General features: G+C 31.0%; 1 protein-coding gene and 1 long non-coding RNA gene across 3 annotated transcripts in view; one reads left to right on the top strand and one right to left on the bottom strand.

The window, feature by feature from the left end:
- The first annotated feature begins 2524 nt into the window (after positions 1-2524).
- LOC111087383 lies at positions 2525-11303 on the top strand. The gene is made up of 4 exons (XR_002612080.1): positions 2525-2649; positions 3872-3963; positions 4688-4968; positions 7443-11303. It is a non-coding gene; the product is annotated as an uncharacterized LOC111087383 (long non-coding RNA).
- A 2400-nt stretch (positions 11304-13703) lies between these two features.
- Positions 13704-21195, bottom strand: part of LOC106465880 (G1/S-specific cyclin-E-like) — a 20740-nt gene continuing 13248 nt past the window's right edge. For both annotated transcript variants that reach the window (XM_022393837.1, XM_022393838.1), the window contains 6 exons: positions 20754-20900; positions 20194-20289; positions 18286-18429; positions 17171-17282; positions 15681-15838; positions 13704-14883 (listed from right to left, as the gene is read on the bottom strand). In XM_022393837.1, the coding sequence (XP_022249545.1) occupies positions 14752-14883; positions 15681-15838; positions 17171-17282; positions 18286-18429; positions 20194-20289; positions 20754-20900 (789 nt within the window). In that variant the 3' untranslated portion in view covers positions 13704-14751. The remainder of the gene's footprint in view (positions 14884-15680; positions 15839-17170; positions 17283-18285; positions 18430-20193; positions 20290-20753; positions 20901-21195) is intronic.

Here is a 21195-nt window from a genome sequence, read left to right as displayed (position 1 = left end):
CTCTATACAAACGCTTGAACGTCTCACGTGCTCGTGCTCGACAATACTCAATTACACACTCTCTGACTGCAGTTCAATTACTCATTACCAACACACATTGTCCCGTCACGCTGTGACCATCTTATATATACCAGAATGCCCCCAATCTAGTAATCTCCCGATAATTCACGAAAGTTCGAGAAAGAAGTGGCGTGATACTAGTCACGTGACCTCGCTGACGCAACAGTATCAAAGTCTAGATTCTCCAAGGTTCACAAATTACTCATTCCTCAATCTTTGCGGATTTTTTACTGGGATTGTAGATGTACAACTTAGTTGTAGTCGGCTCCTATCTGCACTTTGTCTTAGCGGTGGAGTCCCACCACTCTCTGCGTTTGTGGTGCACAAAGGTCAGGTACTACAGTTCTAGATTTTTCACTTTGGACTCTCATAGGCTTCACATGGGTTCTGCCGTATCATACGAGTTTTTTTTCGTCCCCTTCAATCCAGTGTACTGTGCACGCGCCATTCCACGGACGACTGATTACTGCTGGCACCATCTTATCAATTGTTCAATCATCACACCCTGATTTCTGCTTCTGCAGTCCCTTCTGGTGTGCAGCTCTTCCACTTCTTTTTAGGCTCTCGCTGTGAAGGCAACCATGGTCTAATATGGTACTCCTGGCTATCCAGAAGCTCAAGTTTCAGGCATAGAGGTTATGCTGTCTTTCATGCGGCATTAGGGTTTAATTTCTAAGGTTGACATGTATCTGTCTCAATTTCTGCTGAGTCCAAAAGACACTTTTCTCAACAGTAATGACATGCATATCAGCAATGTTGCATTGAGAGGAGGTTGAACCCTTTTCAATCAGTGGTGTCAACCAAACTTTTTTGATGGAGGTTTTTGCATCTTAAGGTTGCATGTTCTTTCTCTGGAACTGTTTGTGACCTGACTCATATATGCCAGGCATCCCCTTTACCTGCAGGTGTATTTTTTGTTGCTGCTGACCTATGGACGTCACCAGTTGGAGTGATTTGCGCTGTTTGTCCACGGACCACTTTCTCATTCTCTCTACCTCCTCAGACCAGTTCTTTTTAACAAACACTCTGTCAGACGGGAAATGGGTCCAATCCTTTTCTCGGATCCATGTGCTCACTCTCGCTTTCTCTCCATGTCCAATCAGATTTCGATCTTGGTCATGTTCAATGAGGGTTTGGAAGGTTTTGTTGCCTTCACTTATACCTTTAGAAATACCTGACAACTCTTTTTATTCTGGGCTCTCTTTAAAGGTGAGGAATCTTCTGTGAGTCACATCTCATCAGATTTCTCTTTTCTATGTTCTTAGCAGCTCGGTTGAATTACCCACAGGACGTCATTGTGTGGACTGGTATGTGGACCTCCCACAATACTTTTATCTCACATTATTTGCTTGGTCTGGCAGTCCCTTCATCTGAGTGTTTTTGCGTACCTCCTGTAGCTATATTAATTTATTCTGCTAAATTATCCAGTGGGGTGAGTATATTTATTACTACTTTTCAGAGACCCTTACCTTGTTTTCACAGGATCTTACTCTGTGCCGAGTGTTGCCCAGACAAGTGTGCTTTTATCAAATCAATTCCACACTAGCAACCACCATTTTACTATAATTACTATCAGTTGCAACAGGCGCTATAGAAATGAAGTGTTTCATAAGACCACCTAGGAGCTTACCAGATGGTATTACCATACTATGCTGGACTGCCACTCATGGACTATCATGACTAAAGCTAAAGAGGATCCTGCCCATCCCTGCCAATCATTGGATTGAATATATTGGGATCGGTGAGTAAGGCATAAACTGTCCCGTTATTCCGATCCTAGAGTGTTGCCTTTTGGGCTTTTTCAGGTGGAGAGAAGATTTGTCCACATTGGTGTTGCTTACTTTCTTGTTATGATTCCAGTGGTTTAAAACGCATCACTCTATGGCTACAAGTTGTAACTCAGTCAATAGTATATATATATATATATATATGTGTGTGTGTGTGTGTGTGTAACATTGCAGTCCAATTGCCCTAGCCACCAACGTGGGATATAAGGACCAAGACCTCTTAATTCCAACTCCGAGTTGTGAAACCTTGGCTATCTGGTTGGGGCTGGCCTCTAGTGATGATCACTCGTGTACAATTCCACCCTTGATACACAAACTAAGTTCAGGGTGAAGAGCATACTTATTCTGGATGAAGTGCGGATCCCCCATTCGAGTACCAATCTTATCTTGGTACACCCATAATCTATGCAGACACATTCTCAATGTGGGATTCTAGCCATAAGTGTCAGCAATGGCAAGTATATTTTGGAAATTAACATTTTCCTAAATTGAAAATGTATTTATAATAATACTTACCTCTGCTGACACTCTCTCACCCTTCCTCCCCACTTAGAGCAGGTATTAGAGACTGGGATGGTATCAGTTTTAAAAAAGTGATAAATTATCTGAATGAGGTGCTTATATACAGTACCAGTATAGAGACGCATTGACGTAGGCGGAGAGTATCAGGAGACAAAAATTGCCAAGGGCAATTGAGTGAGGTATAAAAGACTGGAGCAAGCTAGAAAAAAATCAGACTAATGATTAGACGGGCAAAGAAGAAACCTTGACGGTCGAGTAATAGATATAAGTGTCAGTGGAGGTACGTATTATTGGAAATACATTTTCAATTTAGGAAAATGTTAACTTGTGTTACCTAATGTGAAAATGGTTCAGACCTACATAATTCTAATTTTGTGTGTCATCTCTCGTAGGACTTGTTTAAAACAAATTAAGGTTGTAGAAAATAATCATTAACTTTAAAGATAGTAATCCATGATAAATTAAGAATTGAACATAAAAATAATATTTTCTTGTATTTGGCATGAATTGTTATTCATGTTTGATTGCATTGGGAAATCAGTGTTATATGAAAATATATCTGTGTGTGTATGTGTAGTAGTAACACAAGATAAGTTGGGGTATACTATCGGAAGAACATAAACCGAACAACTTTCTAAGTTGGTACTGTTGTATAGAATATGTAAACAACACTTATAAAAACGATAAAAGAACACAAAGTAGTCTAGAATAATAGTAAATTTTATATTATCTTAAAATTATAGTAATATCAATGCAAGTTAGATCAAATGTTCAGTATGTCTCTCATTCATTTCAACAACAAATTCCAGATGAATGAATGAATGAACTCTAACATCAAACTAACTTTTAACTAACAATGTGTCTGCTGGATAATGGAGAAAATAAATTAATAATGCAAGTGCTACATGTTATTCAAAACCTGAATATAGGTTCACTATTTCTGAGTAAAAGACAACCAAAAACACCATATATATATATTGAGCAAAACTTTAGGTTGTATGGTTCTCCCACCACCTGTGCTTTTATATCGAAGTGTTTTTTTTTATGCCAATTCCTGTATGTGTTTACATACATACGAACACAATTAGTATTTGTGATTAGAGCAAAATGAATTAAAAGCTGTTTGTTTTTGTTCTTTGCATTCCTCATTCAGTCTTGATTATTTGGTGAAATATTTTTAGTTTCTCAAAGATATTTGTGTATTTTTTGTGTGAGATTTCTGAGGATTCTTATAAAATTTCTCAGTATGGATACAGAATTAGCAGTTACTGGGTAGTGAATGTTTATGCATGACTTAGGCATACTAATTTAAAAACTAAAATTACTTTGTTTTAGATATGATAAATATCAAATACACATGACAAAAAGTGAAATAGGGATGAAAGAATAGAATTATAAGTATAGTCTCTATTTCACTTAGTGCTTCTATTGTTTTATATATATTATCAGATATACTATTTTTGTATCTACATCAATATTTTGATGAAAAACTACTTGAATAGGCTGGAGTTAATGATGACCAGAAAGATGGGCAAGGAAATATGCTGCTATCCATAGTTTGTTAAGCCTGCAGGAAGTCTGGTGTCTAGTATTTGTAAGTGCAACCATTTTATAATTTCAGTGAGAACATTTCATTTCAAACATAAAGCTCTAAGATACTTCTCTGTTTGTAAATTCTGAAATAATTGAAAATGATACAACTGAATTGATTGTTTTTCTAAACATGTTTTATAGATGTTCTTTTATTACTGTTAAAATCTAATTTTATATTGACAAGCAAAAATTGGGAATTAAGAAAGAAAGAAAGAAAATTGTGGAAGCACACATGCTTCATGCATAAGACTTCATAAGTTTATAAACATTGTTTAAACAGATCTGCATGAGTTTGAGATGTACAATAAATCAAGAAGGGACTTTTAGTACAGTGTGAAGTCTAATGTGTTTTCAATTGCATATTTTTGTTTCTTGTTTAACATTGTACATGCAAGGATGTACAGTTTAAGCTATTTAGAACAAAGATTACTTTTTTATTTATAAATAATGCCACTATCCAGGTCATTTCTGGAACAGAATAAATCATAATGGGTGCTTTTTCTTGTTAAGTAACATAGTGATATGTTATGTTATCACAGCAGTAAAATTTCTTGTGCTAAGTAATATTCTTGAATATATTTTTCTTCACTGTGAAAGTAATTGCATATTTGTTGTAGCATAGAATGTTGTGATGCATAAATGTTTGAGACAAGAATGTATGTGCAATATGAGATCGTTTTTTCCTGTACATCTCTCAAAACAGTATGGTTTGAAATTTTTTAAAGTACCTGAAAACAACAGCAGGACAGCAAGTTGAAAACCATGTGATGCAAAAGTTTCATGAGAAGGCAAACGCTGGAAAAGATTTCACCACCCCACTGAATAGAACAATATCTTAAAGATGGCTAAGGAAAATAAAGAGGCAAGACTGGAGAAAAAAGAACCCACACAAAAGCAGCTATCATTGCTCCAAGCATTAAAATGCTCAAATAAATTAGTTCATGAAGATCCCAGGTCAAAAGAAGTTACCAACTGTTTAATGGGATTTATAGCTTTGAATGAATAAGTAAATAATATAAACTTATTATAATTAGTAGTAGTTTTTGTTACTGTTACTACAAAATGTGCAGCATCAATTTAACTTTTTTTTATTTTTTTATTTTTGCCATCTTTATCTGCATTGCTTGTGAGCATATTTGCTTTATGATTTAAAGCTGAAAGCCATCTTTTGCTCTCTGAAATGGCAGAGTTGTAAGGATGAAATGTGTAAAATGAATAGTTTTATGCTGATTTGGTGTACAATGGTGATTATATCACTGACTGTCGGAAAATGTCCAGTCACCGTTACAACACTGGATGGCTTCTGAGAAGGAGTGTTAAAGAACCTTGGGCAATGTTAGAAACATGGGAACATAATGCATAATCCATTTAAACCATGAAACTAATGTTGTGGTAGTTTTTTCATATTATCATTTAGAAAATTAACCATGTGTGGCAGTGGTGTATTGGTCTAATGACAATCTTAAAGACTACTGGACAAAAACCATATGTTGGGTTAAACAACATGAACAGACGATGGGACATGTGCCCCCCAAAAGTACAGTGGTGACTAAAAGATAAATCCAATGAAATTTCTTCTTTAAGAACATACATAAAGCTGTACATAAGGCTATCTGCTCATAACAATTTCTAATTTTGAACTGATAAATTGGAGGGAAGGCAACTAGTCAACAGTACTTACTGCTAACTTAGGGTTGTTCTGACTTGACTGTATAATGGGATTTGGGTGTTATTATTATAGTGCACTCCCAGGCATAAAATGCAGAATCTTTCTTGTAACTGGATGCAAAAATTCACAGTCTGGGCATGCTAATCATTAAGTTGTTCAAATCTCTGTGAAATAAAGTGCATGGAAACACAGATCATCTCACTTTATCATAATTTGTAATAAAAATAGTATAAAAAAATAAATTGCCAAAAATTAAGAGTAATTTATGTGAGAATAAAATAGGAAAAAAGTATCATAATACTGCAATAGCCTTTATGGGGAATAGAATAAGAAAAAATATGTCAAAAATGGCACGTATCTTTATGAGAATAAAATAAGAAAAATAAAACTCATGATAAGCCAGTAGATTTTATCAAAATAAAACTGATAAGACACAGAAATAGTCTTTATGTGAGTAAAACAAGAACGTAAAACTCAAAACACAGGAGTAATATTGATGATAATATAATATGAAAAACTGACGCAACATACATAGCATTAGTTTTTATGAGAATAAGAAAATCAAAACTATCGTATCACAGCAGTAGAGTTTAGATGAAGCTACCTACTGTTAAAACTTAAGCTCGAAGAGCAGTCAGTGAAATATGTGTAACGAGGTGTTTTCAAAAATAATGCTAATATATATTTTCTAATAACAGAGCTATAAAAATATATATTTCTTTATTCATATTCTTCTGCTGAAATAATACTTAATAAAAAAAAAAAAAACAATACTTCTACATACTATTTTTGTTTAAAAAACTGACTAATCACATTCAAAAAAAATATTTTATTCAAATACATTTCAGTAACTTATTAAAACATGGTTTTACAGTTTCAAGTGAGCTTACAAGAATTATAAGATTTTTTTTGTTTCTTTTTACAGAAATGTTAAACTTATTACTCTCTTTCTGTACACATATTTTTACAGTATTAAAGATAATTTGATTCAGTCATTGTTTACTTTCAGTCCAGAAAGTTGTTTCCATTCTTCAACATCGTCTGTTAAAGTTTGAAAGTAGGTAAAATTGATCATGATGCCATGGCAGTCGATTGTTTGTAAATGATGGTCACAGGATTGTCCACAAACGAAGGATTACGTAGTTAGTTAACACATCTGTTCTTCTGTACATGACTGATATTGTTTCATCTAATTTGGGCTTGCATGTATATTTCCTTCTTGCGGGTTTAGCATGCCATTTCAAATGCCTACAGTCTAAGACTTAATGAGTATCAGCATTTTATATATGTAACATTAATAGTGGAGTTGCCACTTTAAATACTGAGCATTTGCCCCCAAGTGTAAGGGTACGATTTAGTTGCCTGTATGCTTTATAAAACTGTGTGGTAAGCCTAGAAAAAATTAATTTAATTACAAAAAAATAAACAAGACCCTCCTGCAGCTGGATCAGTAAAATTGATGATTACTAAATCATGGTGAATGTGAAATAAACTTAAGAAGGGGAATTAAAAAACCTTAATAATGTAGTTAAATATTACCCATCTTTTTGTGGCATGTTTGCAATTTCTTTATTTGTAAGATTAAAAACTTTTTTAACTAAGTAGGTTATGGGTTTTTATTAATCTAGATATACTTTGAAATATACTTTTGAAACGTTTTGTCATGCTTTTCTGTGGAAAAAGTTAACATAGAGCTATCTGCTAGATTGATAAATCTATAAGGAGAGTGTGAATAAAATAAAAGATGTATAAATTCTACTTTTAAAAGCAATTTAAGCTTCTAATGTAGTTTTTACGTATCCTTTCCTTAGTGTGTTGGTTCTTTCACTATGGTATGTGATTCTAAAGAAGAGACTCAGTGACTTCTTTCTCAGTTGAAGATAATCATTGACCTAATGTTTTACAACCCTCTCGTTCATGGAGCAAGGACTGCATAAATTGTTTTTGAGAGTGAGATCTAAATGATAGTGGTATACAAGAGAGCCAGAACACAATGTCCAGTGGTTTGCTATTTTTCTTATTTAAGATCAGAAATTTTAAATAAGTTTTAGTTAAAGTTTCAGTAGATGATATTTTCTGTTAGAAGATAAACAGTTTTCTAACATGGGAAAGTTTTGTTTCTGATTAAAAAGTCAGAAACTATATACTTATTCCAATAATAAAAACAAATTTTGCTTGTTGTACCCAAATGAACAATCCTTTGTTAAAAAGACATTCGAAGTATGGAAATGGGGAGAATATAGAATATTGCATCTTTAAATAATGTTTACGAAACAAATGTATCTTATTTCTTAAGTATATATGTACAAATGTAAGTTCCTTTTAAGAATTTTGAAATAAGTTGTTCTTTTATTAAGTTATAGTTGTTTTTATGAATAAACATTATATTGCTCCTAACTTTTATGTGTAATACTTGTATGTCTCTTGCATTTCACACATCTATGCTCTAAAAACCTGTTAAAGCTTTTAGTTTTTGCCTTAAAAAAAGCCACGTGAATACCTTATTAATAAATACATTACTGTACCGTAATGTTGAATTTTGTAGGTTAAAAGGTATAAAAGGAATAGCTGACAGGATTATCACCATAAGATGGCCTAAATGAGTAAGAATCTATAGAAAACTGGCAGCATATCACTGATAAGATTAGAATGTTTTGTTTTACAGGAATGAAACCCAGTAGGTGAGTTTAACACATTCATAAAGTTAAATAAAATTATTAGAAATATAAAGAACTTGAAATCTTAGATGAAAAAATACTGAGTAAAGTTATTACTATTCCCATGGAAGATATGACAATATTAGAAAAACTTATATGATAAATATATATATATATATGAACTGCTAATTTTGAACCTATCAACCACAACATTAGGTTTAGAGAAACAGGTGATGCTAGTAATCTAAACTACAATTATAGTCTTAGTATACATTATAAAAGAAAAAACTAAGTAGCAGGATGGAAAATGACTCTTCACTTTTCACAGATATTTAAGATATTAAAAGTATTTGTGAATATTTGTTAAAGCAGTCTTTATATTCATTCACAATACCAATAAACACCTGTAACACTGTGTTCATGCTTCTCTCAGCATGGATTATGATATTTATAGCATATTGAAAAATATTAATGTGGGTTTTTGTTGCCATTTAATTTGTTTTTTCATGCTACATTCTTGAAATCTCTTGAAATTTCAAGTAAGGCAGAAGTGGAAGTTACCTGACTGACATTTAGTAAAAGCATAATTCTAAATCAGCATAATTCTTGACACTATGATTGTGATGACATTCCTGGTGCAATGTTGAAGTTGGTATGTCTTTTTATTTGTCTGAAAGGGGGCCTAAAGCCATCTGTTTTAACCACTTGCACTACTATACAGTAATGTGTTGTCTGTCAGTCAGTCAGTAGAAATTAAAATGACATCATATATGGGATGCTTAATGTTGCAATTTGTACTGTTGTGATGTCAGTAAAATGTGTGCATGCCTTGAATCACAGAAAGAATCATACACACTGTAGGCTAGAACACAGCATGTTATATGAATTCATAAACAAGAAATAAAAAATATTTGTAATTCTGGTTTTATTTATTCTTTAAACAGAACACTTTTGGGGATCCTGCAGAAGTAAATCTAGTATGACTGCAAAACCATCATAATGTAATGCTGAATCAATAACTCGTAATTTGTGATATTGAATATGTTATATTAAATCAATTTTGGAGACTCACTATGTCGTTACATTCCATATTGCTACATTCAGTAAGGCTCCATCTGACAATTGTGCATCCTTAAAGTAATCCTGCAGCATAATTTCATTTACAAAAGGCTCTATCATACATCAGTTATGTCCAAAACACACCACTCCTCCCCATGTGGTTTCCATAATGCATCTAGTGTATGAGGACAATAGTTTCTCTGTGCCCATTTCAACAGTCCAGTCACATAAAAATTCGTAAGTGCTGCACCTGAAGACTTAACTGGTATGTCTTTATGTGAAATTGCATAAATACGTATTTCATTCTCCAGCTGCTTCAAGTATGCAACAGTTGAAAGGGAGGTATGACTGGAAGCCTTACCTTGGTGAACCCCATACCCTGTTTGCCTTATTTACAAATGTAGGTCCTTCTTGATTATGTAGTGGCTCACCTGTTAGAAAACACCACACTTTGCTTATTATAGCTGGGTTACAACTTGAAGGTTTCTTTATGGATGGTCATTGTACCTCTCAGGATGATCCATATTCCTTTGTTTTTCAGTGCCATTAAGTACAAAGGATATCCTCATCTTGGAAGTTCTAAATCACCAATCTTAACACATCTTTGTGTATGGATATTGCACTGGAAAGGGTTGTTACATACCCTTCCAAAAAGTAATAAATTTTCTGTGGTATCACACTAATTACATAAGACCAGATGATGTCAAAATGTAGTTCTGATACATATCATTCCACTGCAACTTTTATTTTTGCTGAGGTTGTCAAGTTACTTGCTGATTTACATATTCAAAATCATTTAAAAATAATGCAGTCAACCCTCTATATTATATGACTGGAATAATCATAATGTAGTACTGAATCAATATGACTCACGATATTGTAAGACTGGCAGTGGTGAGTTATTACATCGCCTGACTGACAGTTAGTGTCAACATTTTATTGTTCTACATATGAGAATTATCCAGATACTTCTGATTTATAGATTTTGGTCTGACGTAATGTAGTTGTATTTCTGTGCTTCTCCAGAAAATGTACTCTGAGGAGAACAAAGAACCATAAACAGAGAATGAATAAAACTTCTTAAGTTGAATTCTAAATGAATGGGACAAGTAGAACATTTTGAACATTAGACTGTTTCTAACAAATCAAAAAAGGACTTCAAATATAAATCCAACATTAATCCTATAATTATGGATGGGATCTCAACAGTATATCTTGTGTGCTAACCTGGTGTTATGGAGACAGCAAGTTGTTTAAAGTTTTATTGTGTGTATATATATATGTAAGTGTATAGAAAATGCAATTTTTTTTCAATTTGTGCACATAAATTGTCAAAAAAAGATGGTAATTACACTAACAATATACATGCATTTTATCTTTATCCATCAGTTCAAATAATGTATTTTATAGATGAAAAACTAATATAAGAATTGTATGTACTTGAAAAAAGATTGATGCATTTCAATTGCAGGTTTGTTTTCGAACATAAACTATTTTGCCCATGCTATTCATGAAACTACCAAATAATCTCATTGTTCTCTATGAAGAGTAACAAGAAATATGACTGCCGGTCCTTTCACCAGGGCCTTATATTGTATAACAGATTACAGTACTTTTGTTAAAAATAAATTGTAATGACTTTTTGCTATTTAACCATAAGATTTATCAAATATGAGTGTTTCCTCAAGTTTGGAAATTTAAGTGGCAAAATGTTTTGAATTTATGTATCAAGTATACTGTACTTTATTTAAAAGTAAATTTAATACCAAAATTTTGAATTATTTATCATTGTTCCATCTTGTGTATAGGACTTATTTACTGCCACTGTATTTCTGGTCAAAACAGATTCTGCAATCTTGCAAAAAACTACATTTTTTTTCTTAAGTGTATTTGCAGCTCATTATTTCAGGGTATATTGTTGTATTTATATAAAAATAAATGTATGTTTGTTTGTAATTTTTTTATATGTAGAATTTCAACTAGAGATCACTTAATACAAAATACATCATTTAATACAAAAAATACTGAATAAATCTAAGGCATAGTTTAGAACACTAGTAGTCAAAATCTGTAAAGCTGTACAAACACTAAAGGAATTTTTCATAAGATTGAAAAATCATTGTCATACAGAGAATGTTTATTATTATTTTTTGTTTAAATGTGCTTGAAGGATTCATACCTTCACCTCGGTCATTTATAAATTTTAAAATAAGTGAAAAAAAGGTAATATAAAATGTTGAAGTAGTTTATTATTAAATATGTATATAGACAACTTTAAAGGTCACAAATTTATATATAAAAAAAATAAACACATGAAATAAATCTATAAAGCAAAGTACTCTCAAGAAGTATTGCTGGAATCATATTTAACTAAATGCAACATTATGTAATTTGCTGTTTAGCATGATAGAATAATTATTCATTTAAAATCTAAAATACCTTGAACAAAATTTAACAAATGAATCATGATAGAGATTATACATGCCCATGATTTTATAATCTCAATGATACTTTTCCATTATATTATTACTGGTAATAGACAGCGAGTCATAAGGTCCACAAAACATGATGACAAAATAATTTTTTTAAAAGGCTATTGAGCTTCCTTCAATCAACTTCTTGCCAACATCTATTTTTTTGTTCACAGGTGTATTGCATATAAGTGAGGAACACTATTCTGAAATATATATACTTGTGTCACACATACGTTAGATTTTAAATATGTATTTAGAACATGAATATTAACACCAAATATATAATGTTTTAATTTATTTTTCCATTAATGCTTGCTGACTTTAAGTATGAAAAAAATGTCTGTACAAAAATGTGCTGTTGATAAAATTTTATGGCAATACACTGTGGTCCTCAAATCAGTGCATATTGAACATGAAGGATAACATTATTTCATTGTTATAAACATGTCCCATTCCCAATTTGTCTGTTTCACCATCTTATAAATGTATAAAGTTTTGAAAATGTGCAAGAAATTATCCTCTAAACTATACAGAAATAATAAAACTATTTATTGCTTTTTGTAGATATTCATATTTACCATTTCATTTTTTTTAAACTATTTTTCTTAAAGAATTTTAGTTAAATGGAGGTGTTAAAATTTTCAATACCAACATTTCAAAATATAGTGTAACCCTGTTCTCTTCCTAAACATCTAGTTTAGTAAAGATATCAATATACCAAAGTATAGGGTATGTGTTTACATTAATATTTTCAGAATTAACAGTTGTATTTTGGAGCCATTTTATTGCAATTGAAAAAGAATAACTTAAAACTTGTTTTAAATTCTGGTATATTTATAGGGTAATTTTCTATAATCATTTATTGACTGAAATGGAAACAAAGATATTAAAGATGTTGTAAAATCCAATTACTTCTATAACTGGAAGATTCTTTCCATCTATTATAAAAACTGCTTGCTGTAATAATTAGGTACACAGTTATCTTCTGTTAATGGTTAGTGTTTAGTATTTATTAAAATATCTATTTCAATATAACTAAAATGAAACTTGTTAATAAATATATAGCAATTCTCATGTTTATTACAAACATTTTTTTTCCAAAAGATACATATTAAAACTGTACACAAGTAGGTTTCCAAGTTTCTTCATACAAAAATTAGTTATATTTTAATATACAAAACACCTAATGCTGTAATAAAAACATAATTATGTCAAATTTGTAATGTACTTTTCACACACACACACACACACATAAAATGCATGCTAAATTTCACCAAACTGGAATGGATTAAATACAATGTTTATGCATATAACTTTTATGACTTCATTAACTTCACACGTTTTCTGAAAAGTATTTGCATAACTCAACACATATACACCAAACCCCAAAGAAGTTTAACTTTCACACCCGACCATTTATTATAAAAAAATAACCTGTACCAATACCAAATTCTGACTTTATCAGCATGATGTTCTTGCAGTTTGTACTGCCATTTTCCCACCCCAAAAACTCGTAGTCTTTTTGGCAAAGGGAAGACTAGAAAACTAAATCCACATTAATCTTACTTAATACTTAAACAGTTGCAGTTGAAATTACTGGTAAATTGGCAATTAGAGAAAGATTTAATACTAGCTATTAATATGAATTTCATACTAAACTATTAGATATTAGTTTTTATTTATTAAAGTAGTAAACAGAGAAATTGTTTAAACAGTAGAGAATTATTGAAATGGAATAAACATCTTATTTAAACTAACTTTTGTATGCCTATAAAAAATTATTTGCTAATAACATTTTGTCAAAAAAAAATAACTTGAACAAATGTTATTTCAAATATTTATTATAAGGCAACTCATCTACACTTTTACGAAATCCTTCAAAAAATTTTGTGACTAATAAATCATTACAAAAGCCCTATTTAACTTCTGAAGAAACATGAATTTTAAAACACTATTATCAACATTTAAAAAGCATTGCATTTCTGAGAATTAGTAAAATATATTTTATTTTAAATTAAAACATTTGCCCACCCACCATTTTAACCCATATACATATATATATGCATGCATGTGTTTTGAATCAAATCAAATTGTAATGTACAAAATAGGTATACTAAATAGTTTTAAATAATATTAATATTAAAATGCAAAATACCAGAACTGAGCCAATAGAATCAATAATACATTTCTTAGATTGTAACATATGAAAATCATTTGGCTAGTTTTAAGGTCATACTAAATTTGTGAAAATATGTCAAAAATCAATAAGGATTCATAAATTCAATCATCTCAAAATAAAATATGGGTAACATAGGTAAAATTTACTACAGTATATGTTGCCCATATAAAATATTCTAATTGAATTCATTTGTTTCTCACCCTCACTTCACACATTCTCTGTTTCTGAACCTATGAAGTTTTGACTCACACATTCAAGTTTTCCCTGACAGTAAATAAATACATGGCAGTGTTACTGTACATCAATAAGATTCACATACAATTTAAAAAATCCTGTTTAAAGGAGAACTTTTAAGTATTTTCGAAATACAAAGAACATTAAATCATATATAAACCCAAGATATTCCATGGTATAAAAAAAAACTAGATATGTTTGATTCCAGCATTGCTAATACCACTATGTTCCTGAACTTCTTTAGAACATTTAAACTCCCTGGTGGCTACAATGAAAGCCAAAATATGAAATTCTTATCTCAATTGCAGGCAACACAATTTTTTCTTTTAACCACACTTAGTTACTCTGCATTTATTTGGTCATATTTTAACTTTATGTTTAATACAAAAATCTTTTTTCACACTATTCATAAATGTAATCTCAACATGTTTAATTTTCACTTCACTGCAACCACCCACAAAGACATAAACAATGTCACAGTACACTAAACCTCCAGCATCTAGGATATTGTTACAAATCATAATGGGGAACCAAAATCTGAAGATTCTTTTTCACTACTTTGAGGAGGTGTTAAAGCTCCATATTCTGACTGTGGGCTGGCTTGTACAGACAATGTCATTGCTTCTACTTGTCGAGCCTGGGCTTTCTCCTATTAAATCAGATGTAGAAAAAAATTTGTTTTAGTAAGTACTAATGACAAAAAATATTTATTTATACAAATGTATCTGCAATATTTGAACTTTGGCAATTTCCACAAGTTTTACTGAAATCTGTATGAAGTTTAATTTTTTCAATATATATCTAAAACATCAGTTAATCCTAGAACTACCAAAGGGCACTACCTTCTATACACATCTTCCTAAACTGTTTATGCACCAATTTCTTGGAGGTTCATGACTTGTTAATTACAATGTCCCTTATAACACACACATTATAGAAAAAAGGTTAAGAAAAATTAATCCTACTAATTACTACATGGGGTTTTCTATATACTTTACATAGAAAGTGAGTGATTTCACTCAAATATTTATTATTTGTTCTTTACACTGAGCACTGTAACATGCAAAAACACAATTTCTCAGTTAGGTGCAACACGTGAACCTCACCAATAGTGGACGATATAAGAAGTCCACAATAAAAGGATTATATAAAGTACTTCCCTCTATCTCTCACATGCACACTCATGAATTTTTAAAAGTTGTTATTAGATACAAATCCATAATTGAATATTTAAACTACATCTGTTAGGATATCTCTAAATATGCATGATGTTAAACAATCTAAGCTCACACTGAGTCTTATTACATTCAAGATCCAATTCAGTTTTTTTCCACAATTCAAATGCAGTAAAGAAAGTTATTTTGGTCCATTATTCTTTAGTATTAAGTTCAAATAGTAAAATACTACAAAGTTTAGGGAAAAAACAACAATGTCTTTAAACCATACCAGTAGCTGAAGATTAACACTATGTGTTTGTATGTTATGCATGTCATCCAATGTCACCTGATGAAAAAACTTCAGTTGGGCTCCACCATTTTCTCTTACTGCTTTAGCAAATGGAACCATCCACTGTACACAGGCTGCCAATTCATTTTTCTTTAATCCTACAATGAAACATAACTACTTAGCAAGAAACTGAGTATATTCTAAGCAGTACAATCCAAGATTACATCAACAACTGTAACTTCACATCATTATTCTACACACCATCTTTGGTATCACCCACATGTACTTGAATGTGGACAGAATATGTCAAGAAAATTCAAAGGCACTGCTATAGCTTTAATATTCTAATACAGTTTTCATTCAAACTCATAACATCAACCCACTGTATACAATTCTACAGGTATGAAAAGTAAAACAATTGAGCAGTGTGACCAAAAAATGTGTTTACTAATTCAAGGACCTAAGTGGAAAAAACAAGAAAAGGCCTCCAGTTCGATACAGTGCCAAAGTGGTAAATGAAAGATTTATTACAGTAACAAAAATTTAGAAACAATCATACTACCTGTAAAGTTAACGAATAGCACATGAAAACAGAGGGTCTCAATTATGAGTATCCAATTGCCTATAAGAGAGTTATACACCAAAACAAGGCTATAAAAAAAAAGAAAGCAATTCATAGCAATCCAATACAATACCACAACCCTAAAATTCTGAAGCATGGTTCTGTTATTTCAAAAATGTATAAGATGAGACTTCTATATCTATTATAAATAATTTTATACAAATTTCTCTGTTTTCCTTTATAAGGTAACAATGGTAAGAGCTATATATACAAGAGTGCCAGTTTTGTATTTTAGTAGTGTGTTTGAAGCTGAAAGGTGGGAAAATATGGGTTTTTATTAATGTGGTAAAGGTTCAATGATCCTATTGAATTTTCCTCACTGTTCAAGTATATGATTGTGGTTTTGTTTTAAAAAGTAAATAAGACATTTCTAAATTGGCTTTAACATCATGTTAAGAATAAATTATATTTGTTGGAGGTGTCTAAAATTCCACTGTACAACAGCTTGACAGTAAGCTGTCACACGATCCACTGTACAACAGCTTGACAGCAAGCTGTCACACGATCCACTGTACAACAGCTTGACAGCAAGCTGTCTCATATTCCAGTGTAAAATAAGTTGACAGCAAGTTGTCTAATGTTCTGTTGTGACAGTTTGATACTCAAACAAATCAAGGTACAACAAATTGTAACTGCAAGTAGTAAAAGCTTGAAAATAATCTTGTGATGAAAGGAAAATAACTGTACAAGCTAATAATGTAGTTTAACTTTTTGTTTCTGGATTAAAGCCTCATCATTTAATGAATATTGATATGAAGTTGAAGATGGTATGTTCGGTGCTTGTTAGTCTTATACTCAGTCATGATAATAGCTTACACTTCATTTAAAAACAACAGGTTCTATTATTTTGTATCAATTTTATACTCACCTGACACAGATGTTGCAAGATTTTCAGATGTCACATGACATAAAGCAGATGCTGCTACTACACTATAAGGAAATTGAAGGCATCCCACATCTAAGATACACAAATCCATCAACTGAAAGTAAAAAAAAAAATTCTTTTTAGCTTTACTTGTGATTGTAACAATTTGTTTGCTCAAACTGATGAATGCAAACTTTTATTTATAAATCTCATGTGTCTGTATAGCATATAATTATTTAGTAGTTATATAAAACAGTTCTCAATGCAGAAAAAACAATTTGAAAATGATTAATTTTAATAAATAGAAGAATTATATCTTTAACACAACTATAAAACAAATAGATGAATACGATGCAAGAAAGCAAAAAGTGGAATGTAGAAAATACATGACCGATAAAAGTTGTCAAAAATGTACAAAGAAAATTATTTTAAAGTTCAAATATCTTTCTTCTTTTCTTTCTCAAATGTTCAGTACCTCTCAATTGTAAAACATCTTCTAAAGTAAGCATTTTTTGATAATTTTTCATTAAGATATTCTATATTTTCCACCAATTCTTTTTCTTGCAAGTGTTATGTTTGACTGCTATTCTAACTGGAAGCAACATTAAAGAAAGTAATCTGAACATACCAGTCTTACTTGCATAATTCCACAGACTGCCATGTTGCCATTCACAACTAATGAGACATTTAACACTAATATTGGCTTGTAAAATATTATTGTAATTCAATTAATTTTAATCCAGATCATGTTCCTTTTGATAGCAGTCTTTTGTGATTTGTGATGTATTATGTAGAATTAATTCATTAACAGAATTCTTGAACTTTTGAAAATGAAACAGATGAATCATTTTTTCAAGCTTACAGTTCATTTGCCAGAACCTTTTACAGGCACAAAAACAGCAACTTGCAAGGTTCATAAAAATAAAAGATTCATCGATTTCTTTTATGTAGAGTAGTTTATGTTAATTCAATATGCTTAAGAAATACAATTCATGATAACAACCAGGTCAAATTAACTTCACCAAAAGTCAATGTTTTTATACTACTTCAAATAAAAATAAAGTTACAATTAAATTGTCTAATGGTTATACACATACTGGGATTACACAATTTCTCACCTGTGCAACCTGTACAAATATGTGCCCTGAATAGTCTGGAACTAAAAAATCATCTCCACGTGTACTTGAAGGGTCATCAGCAAGTTGTAGGTATATATTCAACCAACTGTTAACAGTCATTGGTGTCAGATCCCAATTCAGTGTCTTAATGTAAAAAATGACAAAAATTATATTACTTTAACAGCAAAATACATTGAAAACTACGAGTATAAAACATGTATGTTTGGTTTCTACTACCTAGAGTTAGTTGTCTTATCTAACACAATGGACAACAAGGAATCACTTGGTCTTTCAAAGCTGTACCTGTATGTCCAGACACACACCTCCTATCGCCCCAAAAGAAAAAAAGTAAAAATTTCAAAAATCTTAAATTCTTGTAAGGTGCTCCATTCCACTCCTGCCAATGGCAATTTATTTAAAAAACTAATCTTCCTTTCAGTAAAAGAAAACTATCTTAACCCTATGTGCATGGCTAAGAGCAAAATGTACATGAGTCGACCTTGTACAGTGTGCTATTCAACACAGTATTATGCATTTGATGCGAGGATTATCAACTTTTCATGCTATCCTCTATTTTACAATGGTTCAAGTAAGAATAGAACAAGAACCAGATACAATACACAAAGATACTTCTTGTATCCAACTCTCTAGAACTTTTTTTTTTTAATGTAGAAGTAAGACTAACTTTCCAATAATTTCCAGAGTAACTCTTATCACTCCCCAATTCTCAAATCGTCATGCACTTGCTCACTGTAGGTAACATACTAAAAATGAAAGAGATTGGCTCATTTAAAACCCTGGGAAAAATCTGTTTTACCCTGATGTTTTCTCCGTATTTAATATCTCAACTCTTTTTACTTACACCAAGGGATTAATATCTACATGATTCAAATTAATTCCAAAATTTCCCATAAAATAATTGAATATTGTAACCATGAACATCCTTCCTTGTAAAAACATTTAATAGGTCAACCATTTCATAGTCTTTGACAAAAACTGTCATCAGCATCATTTAGGGGCCAATCCCATTTTAACATTTTTGCTTACATACTTTAAATAATTCTTACTGTTAGTTTTAACAATTTCAGTAAACTGCTTCACTTAAGTCTTTTTGATTTCCTAATTTCTTTTTTAAGTAAATCCATAGCTTTTCCATAGTCTTATAGATATTTCATCGTCTTTCAAATTAATCTTCTTAAATTTGTTTATCCATAATTTTGTCTTTTATGACAATTAGGTTTGATCTACACCATTGTCCTTTTCTTCTATAGGAACATCCCTGTCTTGAATTAAAATTAATTTCTTTTTTAAAATATTCCACATCATTTTTTAACTCATTACCCCAATTCACTAATGAGAAATATTATGTTATGGGCTTAAAATCAGATTCCTGAAAATTTAAAATTAATTTTTTTTTCATCTCAACACATATCAAAACCTCAAATCTAATTAAGCAATGATCATTCTTCTCCAAATGCTTCCTTGCTTCAACTCTTGTAACCATGTCCTCATTAGTGGTTAACACTGTCACTTGATTATCCTAATATAAACATCTGAAGATATTACAATCTTGGCTGATAAAAATACATCTTATTTTTTCTTTTGAGCATTATAAAATACCAAATGTCATCTTTTATTCATTTTTTGATATTGCATTTTCTAAGTAGTTTTCACAAACAAATAAGTCATATTGTTTTGTTAAAGAAACAAGTCTGAGATGAAAAGACATCTATGAACTACCTACATACAGCTAAGTTTATAACTTTTAAACACAAATAAACTGATGTAATACAAAAGAAACACAAGTTTTGTTTAACTAATGTAAGCCACTGGAAAATTATGTAAATTATGCATTTAAGTAGATTTTATAAAAACTGTAATACCGATAAAAAGAAATCAGGAAATTACTTTGAGTAAGACTAGTTCCTTTTCTAGAATTTCTGTATCTGTACATGCTCCATCTGTGACATAAGCAAATTCTGACAGCTTAGGTGGGTAAATTTCCTGTAAAAAAATCAAATAAACTTATTATTTGAAAAACAAACAAGTGCTTAAGAGTTTTTGCAAAGAAGTGAGACTTAATCAGTTTTCACTTACCTGGTTTCATAAGATATAAACTCATAGGATTCTTGAAATATGACAATCAGTTTTTATAACTATAAATCTTTATATTGCCATTTAGTATTTGCTGATGATTTGATCATATATTTTAGATTATCTTATCATGACATATCACCTTGAGCTTTTAGTATTGATCCAGTTAGAACAGTTTACTCTCATCAAAATCAATTCAATATTTCACAGAGTACTTCTGTAGTATTCAGGTGCACTGATATCCAATACAAATACCAAGTATCTACAAAATGCAGAGATACAACAGTAAATAAATTACATTTAGCAGACAAAGATATATGTAGGAAAGTCTACAGGTTATTGTAATTAACAAATAACATAATTATAAAAAATACCTCTATTTTGGCAGCAACAAATAAAGCAGTTATTCCTAAGAGCTGGAGTTGTTGTTTTGGCACATTCTGCTGAGTGGCGAGGTAACGGTCAATAAAATCTTGTGCTAAATAAAATGATTCTCTATGGAGCCTGTATACCTCACAAACCTTAAAAATAAAACAATAGTTCATAAATGTTCACTAATCCAATTATTCTCTAAAATCTCTACTAATAAAAAAATCTTAATACCATCTAGGTGTGCAATAAAAAAAAAGAATAAATATTAAAATTTAACCCATCTGAGAGTAAAAAGAAAAAACAACTTACGAAATACAAATTGAAATAAAATAGTAAATAGTGCACATTAGAAATGCTATAAACCGGAGATTTTTAAAATTAGTGACAGAAAACAAATTATACCAAAAAAAGGTTACTGCTTATGTAGATGGGGTAAGATGTAAA

This window comes from Limulus polyphemus, unplaced genomic scaffold (assembly GCF_000517525.1).
Source record: "Limulus polyphemus unplaced genomic scaffold, Limulus_polyphemus-2.1.2 Scaffold2085, whole genome shotgun sequence".
Classification (NCBI taxonomy): Eukaryota; Metazoa; Arthropoda; class Merostomata; order Xiphosura; family Limulidae; genus Limulus; species Limulus polyphemus.
The sequence above is the reverse complement of the archived record's forward strand: the minus strand, read 5'-3'. Positions and strand labels throughout refer to the sequence as shown.